At 34.2% G+C, this 21,926-nt stretch overlaps 2 protein-coding genes across 4 annotated transcripts; both read right to left on the bottom strand.

Moving 5' to 3' along the window:
• Positions 1-1,061: 1,061 nt before the first annotated feature.
• Positions 1,062-6,069, bottom strand: LOC128215269 (uncharacterized). Of its 2 annotated transcripts, none has more exons than XM_052922067.1 (4): positions 5,979-6,069; positions 4,079-4,990; positions 2,900-2,980; positions 1,062-2,564 (listed from the first exon to the last, which is right to left on the bottom strand). In XM_052922067.1, the coding sequence occupies exons 2-4, from the start codon at positions 4,977-4,979 to the stop codon at positions 1,744-1,746; spliced, it is 1,803 nt and encodes a 600-aa protein (XP_052778027.1). In that variant the 5' UTR covers positions 4,980-4,990; positions 5,979-6,069; the 3' UTR covers positions 1,062-1,743. The 2 variants fall into 2 exon arrangements, with proteins under 2 accessions (XP_052778027.1, XP_052777966.1); XM_052922006.1 differs by having other exon boundaries at positions 2,900-2,977.
• A 3,810-nt stretch (positions 6,070-9,879) lies between these two features.
• LOC128238025 (uncharacterized) lies at positions 9,880-20,403 on the bottom strand. 2 transcript variants are annotated; one of them, XM_052953600.1, is made up of 4 exons: positions 20,321-20,403; positions 12,609-13,509; positions 11,504-11,584; positions 9,880-11,164 (listed from the first exon to the last, which is right to left on the bottom strand). In XM_052953600.1, the coding sequence occupies exons 2-4, from the start codon at positions 13,504-13,506 to the stop codon at positions 10,338-10,340; spliced, it is 1,806 nt and encodes a 601-aa protein (XP_052809560.1). In that variant the 5' UTR covers positions 13,507-13,509; positions 20,321-20,403; the 3' UTR covers positions 9,880-10,337. The 2 variants fall into 2 exon arrangements, with proteins under 2 accessions (XP_052809560.1, XP_052809555.1); XM_052953595.1 differs by lacking the exon at positions 20,321-20,403 and adding an exon at positions 14,865-15,149.
• Between the last annotated feature and the right edge of the window lie 1,523 nt (positions 20,404-21,926).

Below are 21,926 nucleotides of genomic sequence, written 5' to 3'. Positions count from 1 at the left end.
CTATTTAAACTATACACGTTTTCATACCAGTTAGGCTGCTTATGAAATAAAATCACATCTCAACCAAAATAAAAAGCTATTGCCATAATAAGCCAGAGCGCCAACCAACGCAAAAGAAGGAGTTCCATACGGGCATTTTATCTTCGCCCGTGGGCAAGATTAATAATTTCTCCCACCTCAGATAAGTAAATCCAATAATTTTACCATGCTAGAAATTCTTATCTTGCCAACACCCTACGATCGGGTCGGAATGAACCTATCTTACACTCTCGGCCATGGGAGATACTTATAATCTGTCACGTGTTTCCGTTCCGGATAGAAAAATCCGACCCGAGGGCGCCTGCGATGCCAGGTAACGAGGCTTGCCGAGTTACCGGCAAGGAAGCGTGCCCGAGGGTCGGATATTTCTATCCGGAAAGGACACACATGATAGAATTTTTTCTAGCGTACTTTAAATCACAATGTTTTGTGAAGAAAATACGTAAAAAGCGCATTTTTGTTCATTTCACCAAAAAGCGCGTGCGATGATGTTTACTGACGTCATGACGCGTAGTAATTTGTATTCACTGCATACGTCAATAAGTTCCTACGATATCACGTCTTTAAAGGGTTATTTTGTTTTGTTTCGAAGATACATTTTTGTCAGGTTAATGTTTATGGAACTTATGTTTTGAAATTGCATAATTATGGTTACATAAAATGTAAACTATAATAAAAATCAATAAAAAGTATTACGTCACAACGCGTGACTCATCTGGCATTAAGGGGTGCCAGATGGAATTTTCCAGCACGGCTGAATTCACCGGAAATGCCTATCCGGTATGCTAGAAAAGAATTTTAAGCATGGTTAAATTATTGGATCTACTTATCTGTGGTGGGAGAAAAAGGCTTCTAAAGATCTTTATTTTGCGACATTTATGTGTGCGTCGATACAGAATTCACAATGCAGCAGACACTATATTTAGAACAAGATACAAGAACAACAATATTATGCTGTTTATTTTAAGGCAGTTCAAATTCATATATCCATAAATGAAACACAATACCAAGCCCATTTCATTTAAACTTTTTATTTTAATATACATTAACACTCTAAGAAAGAAAATCAATGTGTTTAAGAAATTAAAAGTTACGACCATCATCAAACAGAGAAGTTAATGAGATTTGATAATAATGAAGAAGTGACAAGGAAAATAACATACATTGAATGTGAATGGTTTAATTTTGGATAATTGACAACAAATCAACGCATTGGCTTCCAACCCAATTAAGAATAATAAAAAATATTGATAACTATTTTTCAGATAATAACATCTAAAAGAAATAGACTTACATTGCACAACAATTACCATTTCTTTCTTGCAGAATATTGATGCTATATTCTCAATGATATTTCAAAAGTTATCTGGATTAGCACGCACTTTGAATGCAAATTAAGCAAAATCATCAAATTATAATAGTATGCGTGTTATTTATAAAGACAAAAATGTCAAATCGCGCGTCAAGGAAATGTTGTTGATGAATAAATACATTCACGCATAATTGAATGCAATATTCCGTATAATCATATTGTACGCATACCTCCAATGCGTTTCCGGAAAGTGTTTAACACAAATAACATCATTAAAACCGTTTCCTGAAGTGGTCCACGTAACATTCTTATAAGAATGCAACAACTGAATGGCGATAGGTTAGGTGTACGTTAAGTTGATGTTTCGAACCATTTCACCCCATTGGCTGGTCTTATTCGATTTTATTGTACACCTTTAATAAATTGTTCGACTGTTCAGTGACAAGAAGTTTGCTCTTTTGAGGAGAGTAGTAGGCACACATTGGCTTTCGTATCCCCTCCTTCTTCCCCATCAGTTGTGTCATCTGACCAGTGGACAGGTCAAGAATCATAATGGCGTTACTTTCAGACCCACATATTAACAGTTGGTCCCCAAGTGCCGTGATACTTGTTGGGTTTTTCAATGCAGGGTCCTCGAACGTCTTGATGATGTTCAGGTTCATGTCAAGTTTTGTGATTGTGTTCCTGCTTCTGTCTGATACGTAGATGAAAGCAGTCGGGCCTTCTCCCACCACTGATAAGTAGTCAGGACATATAAACAGTTCCTTTCTATTGCCACCCCTTTTTGTTTGTCTTAAAACACGCCCATTCATATTCAGTACCGTTACCTGTCCATAGAAGTCGGACACTATCAACCTTTCTTCATGGTAAGCAATACCTCGACAGTTACCATCCAATTTAATATGGTCACCAATAGCGAGTTGTTCCCGAGTGTCAATGAACTGAATACCCTTATTAGCCATAGTAACGGCAACCCTGTCTCCAGGAAGATGACATATGTCCCACGGATAACCTGGTACCTCGATCTGGCATACTAGGCTGTTGGTCTGCATGTCCACCAACTTAACTGTGCAGTTGTTCCAGTCAGCTAGCAAAAGTCTGGACTCGGCAAGGTGGAGCATGCTTGACAGGTAGCAGTCCCTATTATCAGTTGGAGACTTCATTGGGATGTCCATAGCTGGTGATAACTGTAATCCAGTCAGGTCAGTGACCACTGTAATGAATTGTTTATAGTAAATTTAATATCTGTGTTAGGGTGACATATCGAAGTATGAATTTCAACGTTTGCATGTAGCATTATGGTTTTATTTCATTATGCTATATTAATAAAGATCATATCATTAATTTTCCATATTTCGTTACAATATTGAAACTATTTCAACGAAGTCTTGTTTTAATTAATGCCCATTACTCGTTAAAAAAAATCACAGCGCCAAATATTATAGCAATTTGAAGGAAACATATCTCACAAGACAATTTATACATTGCTCATTATACGCCATAAAACAATAATTTACAATTATTCAGATGGTTTATGACTGTCAGTACCTGTAGTTTTGGAATTTGCCATGGTTTCTCTTTGGCCACATCCCTGAACTGTTAGTCCTATTGGTCCATGGTCGCTCACTGCTATGATAAAAAATTTAACTGTCATAAATTTTTGGTATGAGGAGCTTTGTTTTGCAGTTTGTAGGGAAATATACTTCTTGTTTTCCATAATCAATGTTTAAAAGTTCGGCAAAAATGCATTGATAAATTAATAAAGTTGTTAAGATATCCTATGTACAAATATGCTTTCACCAAATCACTGGTACTAAAGTTATATATGCCTCTTGAACCCATGTAAACTGGTATAGTTTGAACGGACATAGCTAAATGATTACTTATATGTAAAATAAATCATCAAATTTTAAAGTTTTTGCAGATAGTAATTGTGTACATTCAATTGCAATCCGCCTTGGATTAACATATTAAGCAATCTTTCAAGATATAAATAACTTGTTCGTAATAACTGTTTCAGTTATAAATTTACATATTTTTTATCCCCTCATTAAGCCCTTTTAATGGATGCCAACATATTATGGGTTCACTGGTCATTGAAAAATCACATAATTGTACAGTGGCTATCTTGAAAGCTTTGGTTATGCATATGCCAATGATAATTAAATGCATGATAGGTTAATGCACTTGTAGTTTCTTTAACTAAGGGCATTCGTACATCTATCTCGTTATGAACGTTTTTGTTTCTGTCGTAAAGATAGGGTTATAGAACGTGGAAACCTTTTAAAAATGTAGTTATCGATATTATCATTCCTGTATGTAACATTATTGCAATCTGTCTCCAGGTTCAATAAACTACTGTATTCATCATATGACCGAGATAATGAATGTTATGAATATTATGGGAGCAAATTTTGAGTAACGTTATTTAATTATGAAACAAGCAGCGCTTATGTGAAGTTATGCTAATTTTGCTTAACAGGTTTATAACAATCAATCTAATTACTTATCTATAGTGTATAGTATTAGGACATGCCTTTTATTCTATATACATCACTTATCCATTTTCTGATATGTTTCGACATGTGCAATGAATGTATATATATATTAATTAAATGTATTTAGACGATGCACTATTGGACTAGTCTTAATAAACTGTCTGCAATGTTCTGTGTCAGCAAAGGTGTTTACAATAATGTTTACACTTAAATACGTATGCATATATACCTGATGCGATCTCGTGCTCTTCAGTCATGATATTATCTAATGTCCCAAGACCATTGCCAGATGCTATGAGACGCTCTGTGGCTGGATCCTTTCTGAATTCGTAGTGGTGAATTACATTGCCCTTGTTAATGTCAGCAAGGTCATTCTGCAGACCCTCTAATAGCTTTTTGGCTCTTTTGGTCTCTATAAACAACTGAATCATGTTGTTTCCTTGCGCTTCAAGTGTCACATTTATTTCTTTTACCTTGGACTTAAGGTTTTTCAATTTCGGTTTCAGCGACCCCAGTAATTTTTCATCCAGGTTTTTCGTCTTCTCTATAAACTTTAACAATGCTTGTTCTCTTTCTTCAAAATACTTGTTAACTTCCTTTCGATATCTTCTCAGCTTGTCAACTTCATTTTCACCTAACTTTGCTACAACGTCAACCTTCTTCTCCACATCAGACACGCGTAAATCAATTTCTTTAAATAAGCTGGCAATTGTTTTTATGACATCCCCATACTCTTGGTCATCCTTAAAGTCCTTGGATATCTCTGATATGACATCAGCATGACATGATCGATGGTACTTTACTGCACAGTGTCCACAAATCAGCGTCTGATGGGTTTTGCAAAAGAATTTGATAGTCTCTTTCGGGTGGATATCACAAGACACTGTGCATTCATATTCAGTTTCATGGTCACCGAGAGATGTAGGCATATTCGATTGGTCAAGAAGGAAATGAGATCTTGTTATTTTCTGTTTCCTATGGACTCTTGCGCAGTTAGAGCAGAAGAACTCCTTGCAGACTTTACAATATACCTCAGCAGGGAGGAATTCGTCATCTTGTTCACAAGGCTGGCAGTATGTAGTGTTCTCAGCATTTGGCCCTGCCTGCAGTTTCTTTCCCGGAACCTCCATTGTCCGGGATTCTAATGAGATCAAACGTCTGATTTTATAATATATTGTATTTATTTCTTAACATTCAACTCCTGATTTTTTATTATAAACCAGATGAAATGATGAAACCTTGCATCAAGGGCATAAATCTAGTAATATTTTTTGTTCGGATTTTACAAATCGCACGAATTAAGAATAGCACGTTCTATTGACTCATTCGATATCAAGAAAAAATATACGCGTGGATTTAAAGCCTTTTATTGCATTGTATATTGTCCGATATGCCTGCAGTGTTTAGTTTTGGATGAATTCATATACTGATACCTTTAAGCGTGTGCACCAGAAACCCGGTAATAACTAAGGTATCGCACGATCTTCCCCAAAATTGAAAGAATCACATTTTAAATCACATGTATGCTGTTGACTGTAGATTAGCAAGATTTGCACCATATCGGAAATGGTTTTTATGTGTATATTAACTCCATCCTCGGCGCCCCAGCGTATCATAACCTATACGTTAAGGTGCCGATGATGATTAACTCAAATGTAGGAACTGTATGAATAAGACAGATACTTTACCGTGGTATGACTATCGTTGGAATATATTTCAAAGCTATTCAATTATAATACGCACGCTAGTTATATACTATAGATATTAACTACATTTAACTAAAAAGCCTCTTGTGATTTCTTTCAATAACTCGGATTGAAACTACGATATTTATTATAATATTATATTGAAATGATTTATCATATAAGAAAACAATTTTGATATCTTAGTTCAGGACTTATATGATAGTTCAATCAATATTTTAGTTCAAGATATATGTTTGGTTTAAACTGCATTGAATAAATTCAAAATCGAAAGTACATCAAATTATATTCAGAAAAGTCTATATAAATACATAGATAATGAACTACTTTTAAACACTGATATGTACAAGATACAACCCGAAAATACACTTGAACAATATGAAAAAAAATTAAAATAGAACGTTTTGATTAAGAATGAGTTCTTACCTGTCCTCCAAGTTTAAGAGTATAGAGAAAGTGAACAATTGATATCACACAGGAAGATAAACACTATCAGAAACTATCTCAGGTAGGTAAGGTTATTCTAAACTGATATAGACCATATATATCAATGTACGGATATAACTTGTGTAAAAAGGGCGAATTGCACCGAATCTTAAGTGCTTTCTCATTGGCACATGCCTTATTTCATTAAATGAACACATAACAATGTATCAACTTCTTAGACCAGTGGCTACTTTCAATATTTATAGGTTTTTAAGCTGAATGGTTCTTAATTAAAAGAACAACAGGATTTACTCTATCTTCTGTTTTGTTTACATTAGCATCGCATTATTTGTACTCCTCCGTATAACAGAGGATTTTGTCGCTTGATCGAATACATAGTGGCTACGTTCAAGATATGTTTTTCTTATAGAAAATGTTTCTTTTTTAAATCTTAGTTAAATGTTTAGTTCACATAGGAACATTCTCCAAAAATAGTGTGACGCGGGTCGTAAAACAGTGTCATTTTGCATGTAAATTGATCACTAGAATATATAGGAAATGTATATAGTTGCCATGCGACCTAAAACGAAAGAAGCACTCATTTCCATACACACGTTTTATTATTTTCTTAAAGGTCAGGATGATGGAAGTTTAGACATATAAATAAAAAATGCAATGCAAACCAAGATCTATTTATTATCCGGGAAAAGTTCAAAGGACTCCAATTAAAAATGTGAACACAATTGTTCATCAAAACTATATGGGAATAAAAGCATGATTTTGAAAATCGAAAAACGTCTTCCTATGTTAATGTTTGGATAACCATTATGTGTTATGTCAAGGGATGATGTGTTGTACAAATGCCTAATTTAATTTTAAAAATACAAAATACTTTGTTGTCTATGTATCATACTGAAAAAAGAACAATATGATGTTAACAGAATTTTTTCTTGTCTTATCTTATTATGCAGATTCAAAGAACATTAAATACCCTTCTACCTATGTATATAGTTGAATTTCATTTTTGCATTCTTAAAAAACCTAAATTATTTGCCTACATGAGCATCCGACTTACGTTTGCGATAAACAAGTTGGCCACTGAAAAAATAAACGAAAGCCAATTTTTCAAATAGCATCGTTAAAAATGGAGTTTGACTCAGTTCGGTTATTTAGTTGCGGTTCACTTACAAATCCTTCACAATATTTTCTTAGTTTAGCGCTACTTTTAAACTTCAAACCTACCACATGCTTTTAAAATTTGCATTTAAAAACTTAAATGCAAAAAATGAAGCTGTTTGGGCTGAGCTGAGATTAAAAAACGATTCAAATTTGTTTTATTTCTTCCCCTTAAATGATCGTTCTCTCCTTAACTTTTTTATTATTTATTAGACAGTCTGCCTCTTTATACACTTTTAAGAGAAGCCTGGAAACGCACATTTTTAGAAACTGTATGCGCTGTTTTTGATATAGTTGTCCAGTAACAGTTAATACACTATATAAGAAACTTTTCGACATTGTTCTCAATATACATAACTGACACATGTGTATATTTTATTGGTTGTATTGATAACAAAGTAACACGGTTATTTGTGGTGAAAGTGCGAGTTGTGTTTTTAAAATGGAGTTTCTATGATCTGCTTTGTCGGCCTGTATTGGTCGATGATATAACCGCATATATGACACTTATTACTGTGCCCCGCATTCATATAGTGGCATAAACTTCATACTAAATTTGCATTAATTTCCTACGATTGAGTTCTCATTCAAGCTCATTTTATTATTATTATTATTATTATTATTTACCAGACTTCTCAAGCACTTTTTTCATGTACATTAACACGTTCAAAAGTACTGTACAGAATTACTAGAATGTTACAATATTTAAAAAGATAAAAATAAAAATATTTAAAAAAAACAAAAAAAAACAACATCAATATTACTCAAGTCACAGATTTGATTCAAATGTAAAATAAGAGTTAAAAAGACACACATAAAAATAAGATACAGATAAGACTCGAGACAATGAAAAAATATAAAACCGCAATCATAGAATTTTAGCCAAAGATTACCACGCTGTGAACTGTTCGCTTTTAACAACACTATTTTATTTATTTTACAGCAATTGCGTGATTTGTTTCGCTAGGTCACTCGCGTTTGTACGATGTTGCGCTGGTGCTGTGTGTGAGAACGAAGCAACCACTACATTACACGTGCATTCAAAGACACATGCGCTTTTAAAACCGGGAATAGAACCGGCCAAAATACATCTCAACTGACATCAAAAGCTATTGCCATTATAATGAAGAGAGCCAACTATCGCAAAATACAGCCTTCATCCTTTTAAGACACGTAGTTTGGTGATAAGTGGTTGTATGTTAAGCCATATGTATGTTTCCTGCTTATACAGGTTTTGATAACTTAATGGTCATTTCTCTAAAGTGACAGGGGCAACACGGCTGGTTATCGAACCTTACCGGATAATTTTTCAATACATTCTCTGACCAATATATATAATGTCAATACACATTTTTACCAAATATGGTTAAAAATGGACAGAGGATAATGAACATATTGATCGGACAATACAGTTTTTAGGTGAAGTGTTTAATTAAAGGGCGATAACTCTTTAGTGTACAAAGCAATATGGCTGTGTATCGCCATTGTCAAAGATGTGATCCTCATGCACTTTCTGAATAAATTTGGCAATGATTGGACAAAGGCTTCGAAAGATATTAGGCGTTTTCGTTAATTAAAGGGCAATATATTACTGTTGGATGACTAAAGCAATATGGGTGGTAATTCAACTGGTCCGAGATAGTATGCCAATGCTGACCAAATTCGGTGATGATTGGACAAAGCCTTCTAAATTTATTGACCGGACAACGTACTCGACGCAAACCAGCCGGCACGCACGCACACCTCAGTCGAAACACTGATACGTCCCTTTCTATGAACGGGTGTACAAACACGAATTTGACAAGAACATTTGCCGTTAGATTTATGACGCAACATGGTGACTATTTCGCCCCGTTTTAAAATCAATAAATAATTAATTTATTTTTAATGTCGTTTTTCTATTATAACTTTATTCATTTTTAACGATTTAAATAATGTATACTGAATACTAATAATTTTCCTCAGAGAACATTTGCGTTGCAGCAGATAAAGGTACTCACTTAGTCATAAATTTGTAATTGGTTAAACATCAACTCACAAACATTTTATTTTCAATTACGACTGAACTTCGATTTAGGGTAGTAACTTGGAAACGTCGAGTAGGGCAAATGATCATGATATGAATACAGTCAACTATGTTAGACGAAGATGTAGTCGAACAAAAGGGCAACATTTAACTCGGTCATGCCATAACGAAACTATCAAACACAGGACAGTCACAAATCGCTTACCTGAGTTTCACGGCATCTTATAGACATTACAACGATTTAGTAAAAATCTAAGTCGATCTAAGTCGTGAACTGAAATGAACTTATCTTTATTTTGCAACATTTCTGTGTGCGTTGAACTGTAGCTAGTATTTAAAGAGAATAGCCGAGTAAATGAAAATTAAATTTATCGCCTTTTTTATACTGATTTAAGAATATCTATTACACGACCTACTTTCTTTAACGAAACATAAACTAGATTTAAAACAAGCAATGACGTACCGCAGTTATATGTTGTTTGTATTTAGGCAGGTTAATGCCGTATATCCATAAACAGTACACAATACCCGGCCCTGGGACCCGTTTCATTTATACTCTTTATTTCAAAATATTTTAAAACTCTGAAAGAAAATCAATATGTTAGTATCAGTGTTGTTCCTACAAATTTATGGTATTTAAAGTTACAACCAATATCAAACTATGTTAATGCCATTTGATACTAATAAGACAATGAACATACAAAAAGACAGCGGCGACATGATGCAATACCATACATTGAATGTGAATGGTTCAGATTTGGATAATTGTACAACGCAATGGCTTCCAACCAATAAAGAATAAAAAAATACTGATCACTTTTATTTAAGATAGGTAAATGCATCTAAAAGAAATAAACATGCATATAAAGCAACATTTCTTCCTGATAGAATATTAATGCTATGTTTTCGATGACATTTAAAAAACATTTGAATTCGTACGCACTTTGAATGCAAATAAAACAAAATAATCAAATCATATTGAGTACGTATTCTTTACTAAGATCTAAAAACCCGGTGTTCTATACAAATAAAATCTCGAAAAATAGTCTCCTGAAGTGGTCCACGTAACATTCTCGTTAGAATGAAACAACTGAATGGCGATAGATAAGGTGAACGTTCAACTGATGTTTGGAAACATTGCACCCCAATGGCTGATATTATTTGATTTTATTGTACACCTTTAATGAATTGTTCGACATTTCCGTGACAATAAGTTTGCTCTGTTGAGGAGAGTAGTAGGCAAACATTGGCTTTCGTATCCCCTCCTCCTTCCCCATCAGTTGTGTCATCTGACCAGTGGACAAATCAAGTATCATAATGGTGCTACTTCCATAACTACATATTAACAGTTGGTCCCCGAGTGCCGTGATACCGCCTGGTCCTTTCAATGCAGGGACCTGGAACGTACTGATGATGTCAAGGTTCATGTCAAGCTTTGTAATTGTGTTCTTTAGATGGTCTGATACGTAAATGACAGCAGTCGAACTTTCATACACTACTGTTAAGTAAAAAGGAGATTTGAACAGTTCCTTTCCACTGCTATCCTTATCTATATGTCTTATGGCATGCCCATTCTTATTCAGTACCGCTACCTTTCCAGCCCAGAAGGACACTATCAACCTATCTTCATGGTAAGCAATAGATCGACAGTCACCATCCACTTTAATAAGGTCACCAAGAGTGAGTTGCCCTCCAGTCTCAATCAACTGAATACCCTTATTGGCTATAGTAACAGCAACCCTATCACCGGGAAGATGACATATGTCCCATGGCTGACCCGGTACACTGATCTTGAAGACCATGTTGCTGGTCTGCATATCCACCACATTGACTTTGTTGTTGTGAAAGTCAGCCATTAGCAGCATGGACCCGGCAAGGTGGATCATGCTAGACAGGTAGCAGTCCGTCTTGTCAGTTGGAGACTTCATTGGGATGTCTTTAGCTGGTGTAAACCGCAATACAGTCAGGTCAGTGGCCTGACTCACTGTGATGAATTGTTTATAGTATATCAAAAGCTGTACCACAATAACTTATAGAGTACATATTTAAGTATAAATTTGAACGTTAGCAATATGATTTTGAATCACAATGCCATATTTAAAACACCATGTTATACGTTTTCAATATTTCGTTCATTATTGAAAATAGTTCAACCGAGTTTTGTTTTAATGTATGTTCATTGAACAAAAAATCACAGCGCTAGGTTTTACAGGAATTTAAAGTTAACATATATTATAAGATAGATTATACATAGCAGTAATATGAATATGTAGGCCATTAAATAAAATGTTCAATTACTCAAATGGTTAATGACTGTTAATACCTGTATGTTCGGCAGCTTCAATGGTTTTCATTTGGCCATCTCCCTGAACTGTAAGTCCTATTGTGCCACGGTCGCTCTCTGCTGTGATTTAAAACAAATCAGTCATAACGTCTTGGTGTAAGGGTGTTGTAGTTTGTAGGAATATGAACTTCATGTAGTCCATAAATATTGTTAAAAAAATCAGCAAAAAATACATGGACGAATTTATAAAGTTGTTAAGATATCCGATTTACAAATAAACTTTCACCAAGTCATTGGTACTAAAAGTATATTTTTATGCCTACTGACCACATGCAAATTTGGTACATTTTGAATGAGCATTGCTTGTTGAATACTTATAAATTAATTAATCACCAAAAAGGAGTTTTAAACGAAGTTTTTGCAGATGGTTATTTTGTCCGGTATCTTATTATAATAATTGAAGTCCGAATTGGAGTGACCTTTTACGAAATCTTTAAAGGTAAAAATTTACATAATCTTGCTACTCTCATTAAGCCTTTCAAACAATACCAAAGCAATATGGAGTCACTGGACATTAAAAAATCTCATAATTGTACTGTGGCTACCTTTAAAGATATGGTCATTTATATGCCTATGATAACTAAATACTTGATCAGTTCATGCACTTGTAGTTTCTTAAAACAAGGGGTTTTGTACATCTCGTAATAACGTTATTGTTTATTTTGTCAAGATACGGTAATATAATGTGAATTTTTTTAGGTTCAGTTAACTACTGTCTGATTGGAACGAGATTATGAATATAATGAAAACAGATTTTGTATAATGTAATTTAATCATAAAACATCCAGCGTAAGGTTATGTAAAGTTCTGTTGATTTTGCCCGATGCCTTTGTTCACAAACGTATTATAAACCTAATATATATCTATAGTAAATAATGAAAGGACCTGCCTTTTATTCGATATACTAGTAAATCACTTCACAATTATTTGATATGGTTAGACAACTGCAATGAATATATAGATATAGAAATAATTTAATGTATTTAGACTATGTACTATTGGACCTGTCATGAAAACTGTCTACTATGCCATGTTTCATTAAAGTTGTTTACTATTTTGTTATAAAATAAATATTCATATATACCTGATGTGGTTGTGTTTTCAGTCAATATGTTTTCTAATGTCCCAATGCCAGTGTCAGATGCAATAAGACGCTCTATGGCTGGATCCTTTCTGAATTCGTAGTGGTGAATTACGTTTTCCTTCTTAATATCAGCAAGCTCATTCTGCATGCCCTCTAGTAGTTTCTTGACCCTTTTCGTCTCAATGAACAACTGTATCATGTTATTTTCTTGTGCTTCGAGTGTGACATTTATTTCCTCCAGCTTAGACTTCAGGTTTGTATATTTCGGTTTCAGAGACCCTAGTAGCTCTTCGTCCTTGCTTTTCATCTTCTCTATAAGCTTTAACAGTGCCTGTGCTCTTTCTTCAAAATACTTGTTAACTTCCTCGTGGTATCTTCTCAGCTTGAAAACTTCATTTTCAGCTAACCATGCTACAACGTTAACGTTTTTCTCCACATCAGACGCGCATAAATTTATCTCTTCAAATAACCTGGCAATTGTTTTAATGACATCTCCATACTCTTGGCCATCTTTGAAGGCCTTGGAGAGATCTGATATGACATCAGCATGACACGATCGATGGTTCTGTACTGAACAGTGTCCACAAATCAGGGTCTGATGGGTGCTGCAAAAAAAATTGATAGACTCTTTCGGATGGATATCACAAGGCGCTGTGCATTCATATTCAACTTCAATGCCACTGATATATGTAGGCATATTTGATTTGTCAAGAAGTAAATGAGATCTAGTCATTTTCTGTTTCCTATGGACATTTGCGCAGTGAGAGCAGAAGAACTCTTTGCAGACGGTACAGTATGCCTCAGCAGGGAGGATTTCGTCATCTTGTTCACAGGGCTGGCAGTAGGTTGTGTCCTCAGCATTTAATCCTGCCTGCAGTTTCTTCCCAGGAACCTCCATTGCCTGTGAGTATAATGAGAACAAACTGATAATTATATGATATATTGTATTAATTTCTTAACATTTAACTCTTGTATTAAAAAAAAAACCCCAGATGAAATGATGAAAATCAATGGCGTAAATTTGGTACAAATTAGTGTTTTAGCATTTTACAAGTTACACGAATTTAGAATAACACGTAAATTGACTCATTCTAAATCGCGAAAAAGATACTTGTTGATTGAAAGCCATATATAGTATTGTATAAAGCACTAGCGGATCCAGAGGTGAGGGGCGGGGGGGGGGGGCGAACCCAACGCGCGCCATCCTAAAATCGTCCAAGTTTACTTTTTATTTCAGTATAAGAGATAAAATGTAATACAATACGCCCAAAATGCACCATTTTGGAAAATAAATTGTAAACATTTTATTTGGGGAGTACCCTAATTTCACCTCTGATAACAGTTTAAACCAAATAAATTTAGGTTCTGAGGTAGCGGCATAAGTACAAAGGTTACGCCCTTAAGTTACGCAGCCCTCTGACGTCGAACCCTGGCTAGCACTTTAAGCTAAATATATTTCGGTTCTTAGGGCGGGGCGCAAGTCAAAACGTTACTCCCCTCCGACGTCGAACCCTGTCTACACCCCTGAAAAGTACGATACGTCTGCAGTGAACCGTTTTTGATGAATTAATATAAGGATTCGTAAAAGAATGTGCACCAGAATCTCGGTTGCAACTAAGATTTTGCACAACATTCCCCAAAATTGATTGCAATTCATTTCTAATCACATGCCGTTGATTGTAGATTAACAAGATATGTGTCATATCGGAAAGTATTCTCTTTGTTTATAATCCATACATTAAGTCATATATATACACAGTAATAAGAAGTTAGATGCTTAACCGTGGAATGACTATCGTTGGAATAAATAACAACGATATTCACTTATACGCAAGCTAGTTATTGCATATCGTTCTTGACAACATGGAACAAAACAGCCAATTGTGGTTTCTTTCAATAACGCGAATTGTAACTACGGTATTTGTAATAATATTGAAATGATTTATCATTCAAGGAAACAATTTTGATATTTAAGTTTAATATTGCAATTATATGTAATATCAATCAGTATTTTAGTTCAAGATTGGTTTTAAACTGCAGTGAATGAGTTCAAAATCGGAAGTACATCAAATCATTTTCAGAACAGTATATAGCGACACAGATACTGACCTATTATTAGTCGAAACAAAAAATAAAATTAAGAACTAGAAAGTATGTTTCAGTTTACCTTTAAACACTGATATGTACAAGATACAAACCTAAAATACAATATGAATATATATAAAATTGAACGTTTGATTTAAAATGAATGCTTACCTTTCCTCCAAATTTAAGGATACAGAGGATGAACGATCAATATCACACATGGAGATAAACATTATCAGAAATTATCGCAGGTAGGTAAGGTTATCCTAAACTGGTATAGACAAGATATATTGCTGTACCGATATAACCTGTGTAAAAAGGGAAAATTGCACCGATTCGGAAGTACCTACTCATTGTTACATGCAAAATTTATTTTAATGAACACATGACAATGAATCAAAGAATGGTTATAACTTCTCAGACCAGTGGTTATTTTCCGTATGGATCGATTTTAAAGCTGAATGGATCTTAATAAAAAACAGGATCTACTTGATCTACTGTTTTGTTTACTTTAACATCGCATTGTTTGTACTCCTAGAGCGGATTTGGTCGCTTTATCGATTACATAGTGGCTACGCTCAACCAATTCTTTCTTATAAGAAATGTTACTTTCTTCTAACTTTGTTAAATGTTTAGTACATATGTAGAACTTTCTCCCAATATGTGGTAATGCGGGTCGTAAAGCAGTTTTATTTCGCTTGTAAAGTGGTCATTAGAATAAATAAGAACTTGATATAGTTGTCTGCGACCTAAAACATACACATATGGAAACCAAAGTTTATTTATCATCTGGAAAAAGATCAAAGGACTCCAAATTTTAACCATAACTTTGTTGCCTGTGTATCCTGCTGCAAAAAAGAACACTGTGATGTTAAAAGAATGTTGACTAGAGTTATCTCATTACGCAGATTTATAAACTCTTATATCCTTCTGCCCATGTATATTTGCCTAAATGAGATACAGGCTCATGTTTCGGATAAACAAGTTAGTCACCCGGAAAAAATAAACAAAAGTCACATGACTAAAATTCAAATACATGTAGTATCGTAAAGGAAATGGAGTTATACATTCGACATATATTCGGTTATTGAGATGCGGTCTACGTACATTTCCAAAGCAATTATGTTCTAAGTTTAGAATTACGTTCAAATTTAAATCCCTACCACATGCTTTCAAAATTTGCAATTAAAAACTTGTGCACACTTGATTACAACAGAATATTCAGACGTTAAATCTTCTGGCTATATATTTCTTCAACAGCACCAGTCAGCCTGTCAACGTTTACAAAATATGTGTAATTGTCCGGATTATGAAGTATATTGTTATTGCACGAGGGCGCGTGACAAAATCGTCAGCAAAAATTACAAGAAAATCAGACAGTAAAACAGGCTCTAGTAATTTTGTTGTCAGTCTAATGCACGTATATATTTTTCATTCATATGTAACATTACATGCAAAAAGCAATGGATATGTATAACAACTGTATCAACTTAAATGATGATATTCGTCATCACGTTATATGTGTTTGTTTCAGACCCTGTAACCGCCGATAAGGAAGCTGCTAAGTAGTATCAGCAAATAATCTATGAGGTGAGAAAAAAGTAATGTGTTATCAAATCGAGGTCATATAATTATTAGCTTTAAGGCGCTGTTTTATTATATGCTTTCCTGTGGTTTATATAGATTAAGCAGTGAAATAAAACATTGAAAATATCACTTTGATAGTTTTCACTGTTTTGAAAGCTGTACCGGTCTGGTTCTAATCAAACGTTAGCGCGGACGGGGCTTGGGCGCAATTTCAACAACGTCATATCCGAAAAAACGTTAAGTGCATGTTAATTGGAGCGTTATTCTAAAGACGTATAAATAATTCCAATTTAAGGCATATAATTAAAAATAATCAATATTTGTTTCTGTGTGAAGCAATATATTTGACCTCGTGAACACTAAAAGTGAATATTTTACTCTTGGCTACACCACTCGTGAAAAACAAATTTTGGTGCTCAATCGGTGAAATATATAATGATCCTACACTGAAACAAACAATTATCCTCTATGTATTGCTCAGTTGAAAGGTACATATCCAAACCTTTTTCAGAAAACCAACCCCTTTCAAACTATACATTTATTATGTGGGTTCATCATCATCATCATCATCATCATCATCATCATCATCATGATCATGTAACGGTTTTATTATTTTGTTCAACATTACTTACTGAGCATCTTAAGATTTTTGACCTTCATAAAAAAGTACAGTTGTATTTTTATGATTATGTACACTTCTTATCGAACATCTCAAAAACTTTTCACAAATGGACTCTCCCAAACTTCAAATTCACGACATCGGTGGCTTTTGATAAATCATCTTTCAAATATTGTAGCATCACACATTAATAGGTACGTTCTTACACACATTTGAGAGAAGACATGTACTTTCCTTTCTTTTATGAATAGGTATCAACAGAAAATTGCATGTAATCCTTATAAGAGAATGCTGTTGTTTTTTAGCCTAAACCCATTCAATAATTGACAGCGTTATTAACGCTTTTCGAAAAATTTGAGCGTTTAGGCGCATTTTTACATATATTAAATTCAGAGAGCTATTGTTTGAACGTGTGATGATTATTGTGTTTATTGTAACAAGTAATTGATCGATGTATGACCCTAAAAAAAGGTGATAGGGTACATTTATCTCAGGTCAGTCCTTCAAATATGGAGGCCATTCGTTGCCAAAAGTCCAGACGTATATGTGTGTATTTTACGTTTGTAACATTGATGATTTACCACTTTACATTTTACAACCGCCAACGGTTGTGTGTTTACATTTTAAACTGCACATTTTCATTTTTCATTGTACCGATTGGAGTTTTATTCTCGTTGCATCTATTCAACAGACGATTCAGTCGTGTTTATAAAGCTGTGTATGGTAAACACACGTCATTCTATGAAAGTCACATGCCGAGTTTTACATTGCGGTGTGTAGAAGTTCAGTTCGTAGTTCTTCAAAGTACATTGTATGGTGGTGACTTTTCATTCGCAGTTGAAAATGTTTACGAGATTAATTTAATTTAATTTATAGATAGCTCCGCCTTAACCATGTTTTAACTCCTCCTTACGTCTTTCGAAAATTTCCGCTATAACTCGGCTCTATTTAAACCAATTATGGATACTTTGGACCATGGCCATTGCGAACATATGGACATTACGAATCATCTATATTATGACACTATGGACTATGATTTGGAAACAGGATGGATTATAAATTATTTTATGTCGAATAAAATAATATATGATATTACAACATGTTTTTTGTCGATATAATAGTAATTAATACGCACGTATGACATGAAATGAGATGTATGCAAAATGATACTTGACTCAAACACAACAAAATGTAAGTCATTAGCATTAAATTATACTTCAAGAATAAAAAGTCCCATTGTCTTATTTTTCTTTTCAATCTGCACTCTCACAGATTGACCGTGTTGACAACTATTTTTATTTGTTGTTTTGGAATGAGCCAATTTTTGCGTAAATGTCTGGATACCAGTGGTATAAGACTGCTGACAAAAGATCAGATACAGTTTTTCAGTTTTACGTTCGCAAATTGATGTTTTATGGCTAAAAGTGATACTGCAGTAACGTTTTATGAATAATGAAAACTGTCGGCAGTTTTGCAACAATATAGATCTGTTTTATTGTGAGTAATCTTATTATTTGTATAGAAAGCATTGCTGCCAAAATCAGCCGAGTCTGGGAGAAAAAAAGGTTGTCAAAACTGTCAATCTGTGGGAGTGCAGCTTTAAATAACTATAAACACTATTTTAAATTCTACCATTAGAGGACACTTTCTTGCCTTTTGCAATGTTTAAGATTGCAAGTAATAGATAATTTAAAATTTACGAAGAAAATTTTTTTTTCATTAAGTTGAAATTATTCACTAAATGCCCCAGAGGTTTATTACCTGGTAGCTGGAACTGTATGGATAAAATACACTAAGATTACAACTTCATATAACTCGTACATTATACTGTAATGAATATTATTTTTAAGTGATTAATAAAGTAGTTTAATAATGAAGTCAATAATTATATAAAACTGGACTTAAACTAGAATTTAACATCATGGTCCGAAGTGTCCCTGAGCAAGGTCCGAAGTGTCTGGTCCGTATTTGTTGTGGTTCGAAATGTCTGTATACATTTCGTTACCGGAAATGAAACCAAGCTACTACGCGGCGGTCTTCTTCAAATATTTTATATATTTTCAAGCTTGAAAAGAGTTTCTCATTCGAGGGACAATGTAAGTCTAATAGAGTACAGTAGTAACAGTTTGTACTAATCAAATAGATGCAATTTCATTAATTGCTAATAAACAATTATAACTTGCTGCTACCTTTTATACCCCACCCATACTCAACAGTCAGGGCTTTTTTCACATTTAGGTGAAGCGGCCCTAGCCCCTTTGGAGGGGAAAAATCGCGCGTTTGTTTTCCTAATCTAAGACTCAAGATATCTATTTTTCATGTTCTTGAAATCCTCCACTTGATTGTTATGGTTCACAGTGGCAGATCCCGTAATTCATAACTGGGGGACACAAGTGGGTTGGATGGCTGTTCTTCCATCCACATTGATATTTTGTTTCAATGATTTATTGAAATTATACGTTTACACCATACATGCTTATTAAGATAGTAAATGAATAACATCAGACAAAACTGAATATCAGCAAAACCTGCAATTCATTCATATAAGATAACTCACAATATAATAGGTCTCAATAGAAAACTGCCGAAATTATAAATAAGCCATATTACATGGACTTCCATTTGTGAATGTAAATATGAAAACCTGTGATCCAATCTGTTGTCAGCAGTCTTTTATCACCTTTTTCCTGAAATTTCCACAAAAATTGGCTCATTCCAAGACAATGAAAAAAAAGTTGCCAAAGCAGTCAATCAGTGAGGGTGCAGCTTTAAAATTTAGCCTTTATTACAATCATTAACTCAATTCCTTGGTATTAGTCTAGATAGCATAAAACTCTTCTTGGGGATCTATTGTATTGAAACTTTGCTATTAAAAACATCAGTCTTTATCCTCCTAGTCACAGAGATCCATTCTCATTCATCTGAGGTTTGACAATGATGAAACAAACTGTTGTACACATAGCATCATCGCTCTAGTGTGTACACGAGAATGCAGAGATCCATTCCCATTCATCTGAGGTTTGACAATGATGAAACAAACTGTTGTACACATAGCATCATCGCTCTAGTGTGTACACGAGAATGCAGAGATCCAGCTTAAGCAATAAACAGTTAGATAAACAAATAGAAATAATATAAATATATATAATAATATTATTGATCATTATTTCACTATTCATACCACTTAATTTGCGACAAATGATTTTGGGAACGAATACGTATGTATACATGTAGTTTAAGATCTACATCATCTGGTCTTAGTACAATACAGCTTACATGACCAGATAATGAAGATCTTTAACTTATTTACACTCATTATCAAAACCATTATATCAATGATCTTATTAGGTACACTTACAAAGTCTTTATAAACAGTAGTGTGTACATGTTTGTATGTAAGTGTAATTGAGCAAATACTTACATGTTCGTGAAATTGTAGACTGTGGTACAACCGGGAATTTACAGGAAGAAGGAGAAGATGTTATCTCCCTTGCTTGATTCGACTGAAATAAACGAAAGAAAATCCGATTCTTTGGCTCCGCCCATTCACCTTCGTTTCTTTCCGTGACATTTACCTATAAGGTATAGGCGAAATCGTCTATCCTTGTAATTCTGAACTTGTCAATTCACTTATGTAAACCTGGACTTGTTGGACTGCAAATGTTCATTTTACGAATGCGAGTGTCGACTGTAGGATTGTAGTTTTACATATGCATGATTCGGCTTTCTAAATTACATTATCATATTGTTAAAGGCAAGTTATACGATCTATGTTTTGGTGAGTTTATACAGGGTAGATCTGACAAATATACATTTTGACTACTATTATGACTAATGTCAAATCAATACGGAAAAACTGACGAATAGAAACAACAAATAGCACGTCTACATTGACAAATGTAAGAGATATTTAGTACGATTAAGAAGCACATTGTGGGAATTACACGTCTGGACTTTTGGCAACGAATAGCCTCCATATTCAAATAGTAATATTTCAATTTTGAACTCTTTAAATTGCAAAATGATAGACAAACTTAAAACGTTTTTGGCAAAGAGAAAATTCAGTTTAATATAATTTGGCTATTCTTCCTGAAACGAATCTGGCGAAGAGCAGTCAAACGTTATATGTTGAGCTATACTACCTGAAAGTTCACAGATATATATGTTACTTTGATACTAATTAGACTGCTTAAATTTGAAAAAAACAAACACAAATAGCTATAATGCATCTCAACTGAAATCATAAGTTATTGCCATAATACGCTAGAGCGGCAACTGTCGCACTATACGCCCGTCCTCTCTTTTGGACACCAAGTTAAGTGACATTAGAGAGAGAACACTGTTTGTACAGTTTTTGCCAATTCACGTGTCATTTCACTGTAGTGACAGACGCAACATGGCTGGTTAACAAACCTGACCGAGATATTCTGTCAATACACACTCTGACAAAACTGATGAATAGACAAATGGTTCTAAAGTTATTGATCGGACCAGAACGAGAACTTATTTCTACAATCAAAGAGTGATAACTCTCGAGTGACAAAAGCCAAATAGCTTTTAATCGAGTTTCTCCGAGATATAATGCCAATACATTCTGACCGATTGTGATTATGATTGGACAGTTTCTATAGTAAATGATCGTACATGACCGATTTTAGAAACTTACTTTTATTAAAGGGCGATAACTCTTAAGTAAACCAAGCAATATGGCTAGTTATCGTTATTGTCCAAGATGTTATCCCTATTCCTATTCTGACCAAATTAAGTTATGATTGGACAAATGCTTCTAAAGTTTTAATCGAAAAATACCGAATATAGGCGATTTTTATGAGTAAAGGGTGATGTAAGATTGTCGAGTGACTTAAGCGATATGGCTGATTATCGAATTTCTCCGAGATATAATGCCGATTCTGACCATATTTTGTGATGACTGGACGAAGGCTTTTAGAGTTATTAATCGGATAACAAACTGGATGCCACGCGACAGTCGACAAGCACGTACATTGCAGCTGAAACTATATTACGTC

The sequence above is a fragment of the Mya arenaria genome, chromosome 1, assembly GCF_026914265.1.
Source record: "Mya arenaria isolate MELC-2E11 chromosome 1, ASM2691426v1".
Taxonomy (NCBI): Eukaryota; Metazoa; Mollusca; class Bivalvia; order Myida; family Myidae; genus Mya; species Mya arenaria.
This window is presented reverse-complemented; position numbering and strand designations above follow the sequence as displayed.

Excerpts from the sequence above, each read along its gene's own strand:
- LOC128215269 (XM_052922067.1), bottom strand. The coding sequence starts at position 4,979 with ATGGAGGTTCCGGGAAAGAAACTGCAGGCAGGGCCAAATGCTGAGAAC. Across the intron at positions 2,981-4,078 it reads AGAGCACGAGATCGCATCAG|CAGTGAGCGACCATGGACCA; the intron begins GTATATATGCAT and ends TTTTTATCATAG. Across the intron at positions 2,565-2,899 it reads GGCAAATTCCAAAACTACAG|TGGTCACTGACCTGACTGGA; the intron begins GTACTGACAGTC and ends AATTCATTACAG.
- LOC128238025 (XM_052953600.1), bottom strand. The coding sequence starts at position 13,506 with ATGGAGGTTCCTGGGAAGAAACTGCAGGCAGGATTAAATGCTGAGGAC. Across the intron at positions 11,585-12,608 it reads TGAAAACACAACCACATCAG|CAGAGAGCGACCGTGGCACA; the intron begins GTATATATGAAT and ends TTTAAATCACAG. Across the intron at positions 11,165-11,503 it reads TGAAGCTGCCGAACATACAG|TGAGTCAGGCCACTGACCTG; the intron begins GTATTAACAGTC and ends AATTCATCACAG.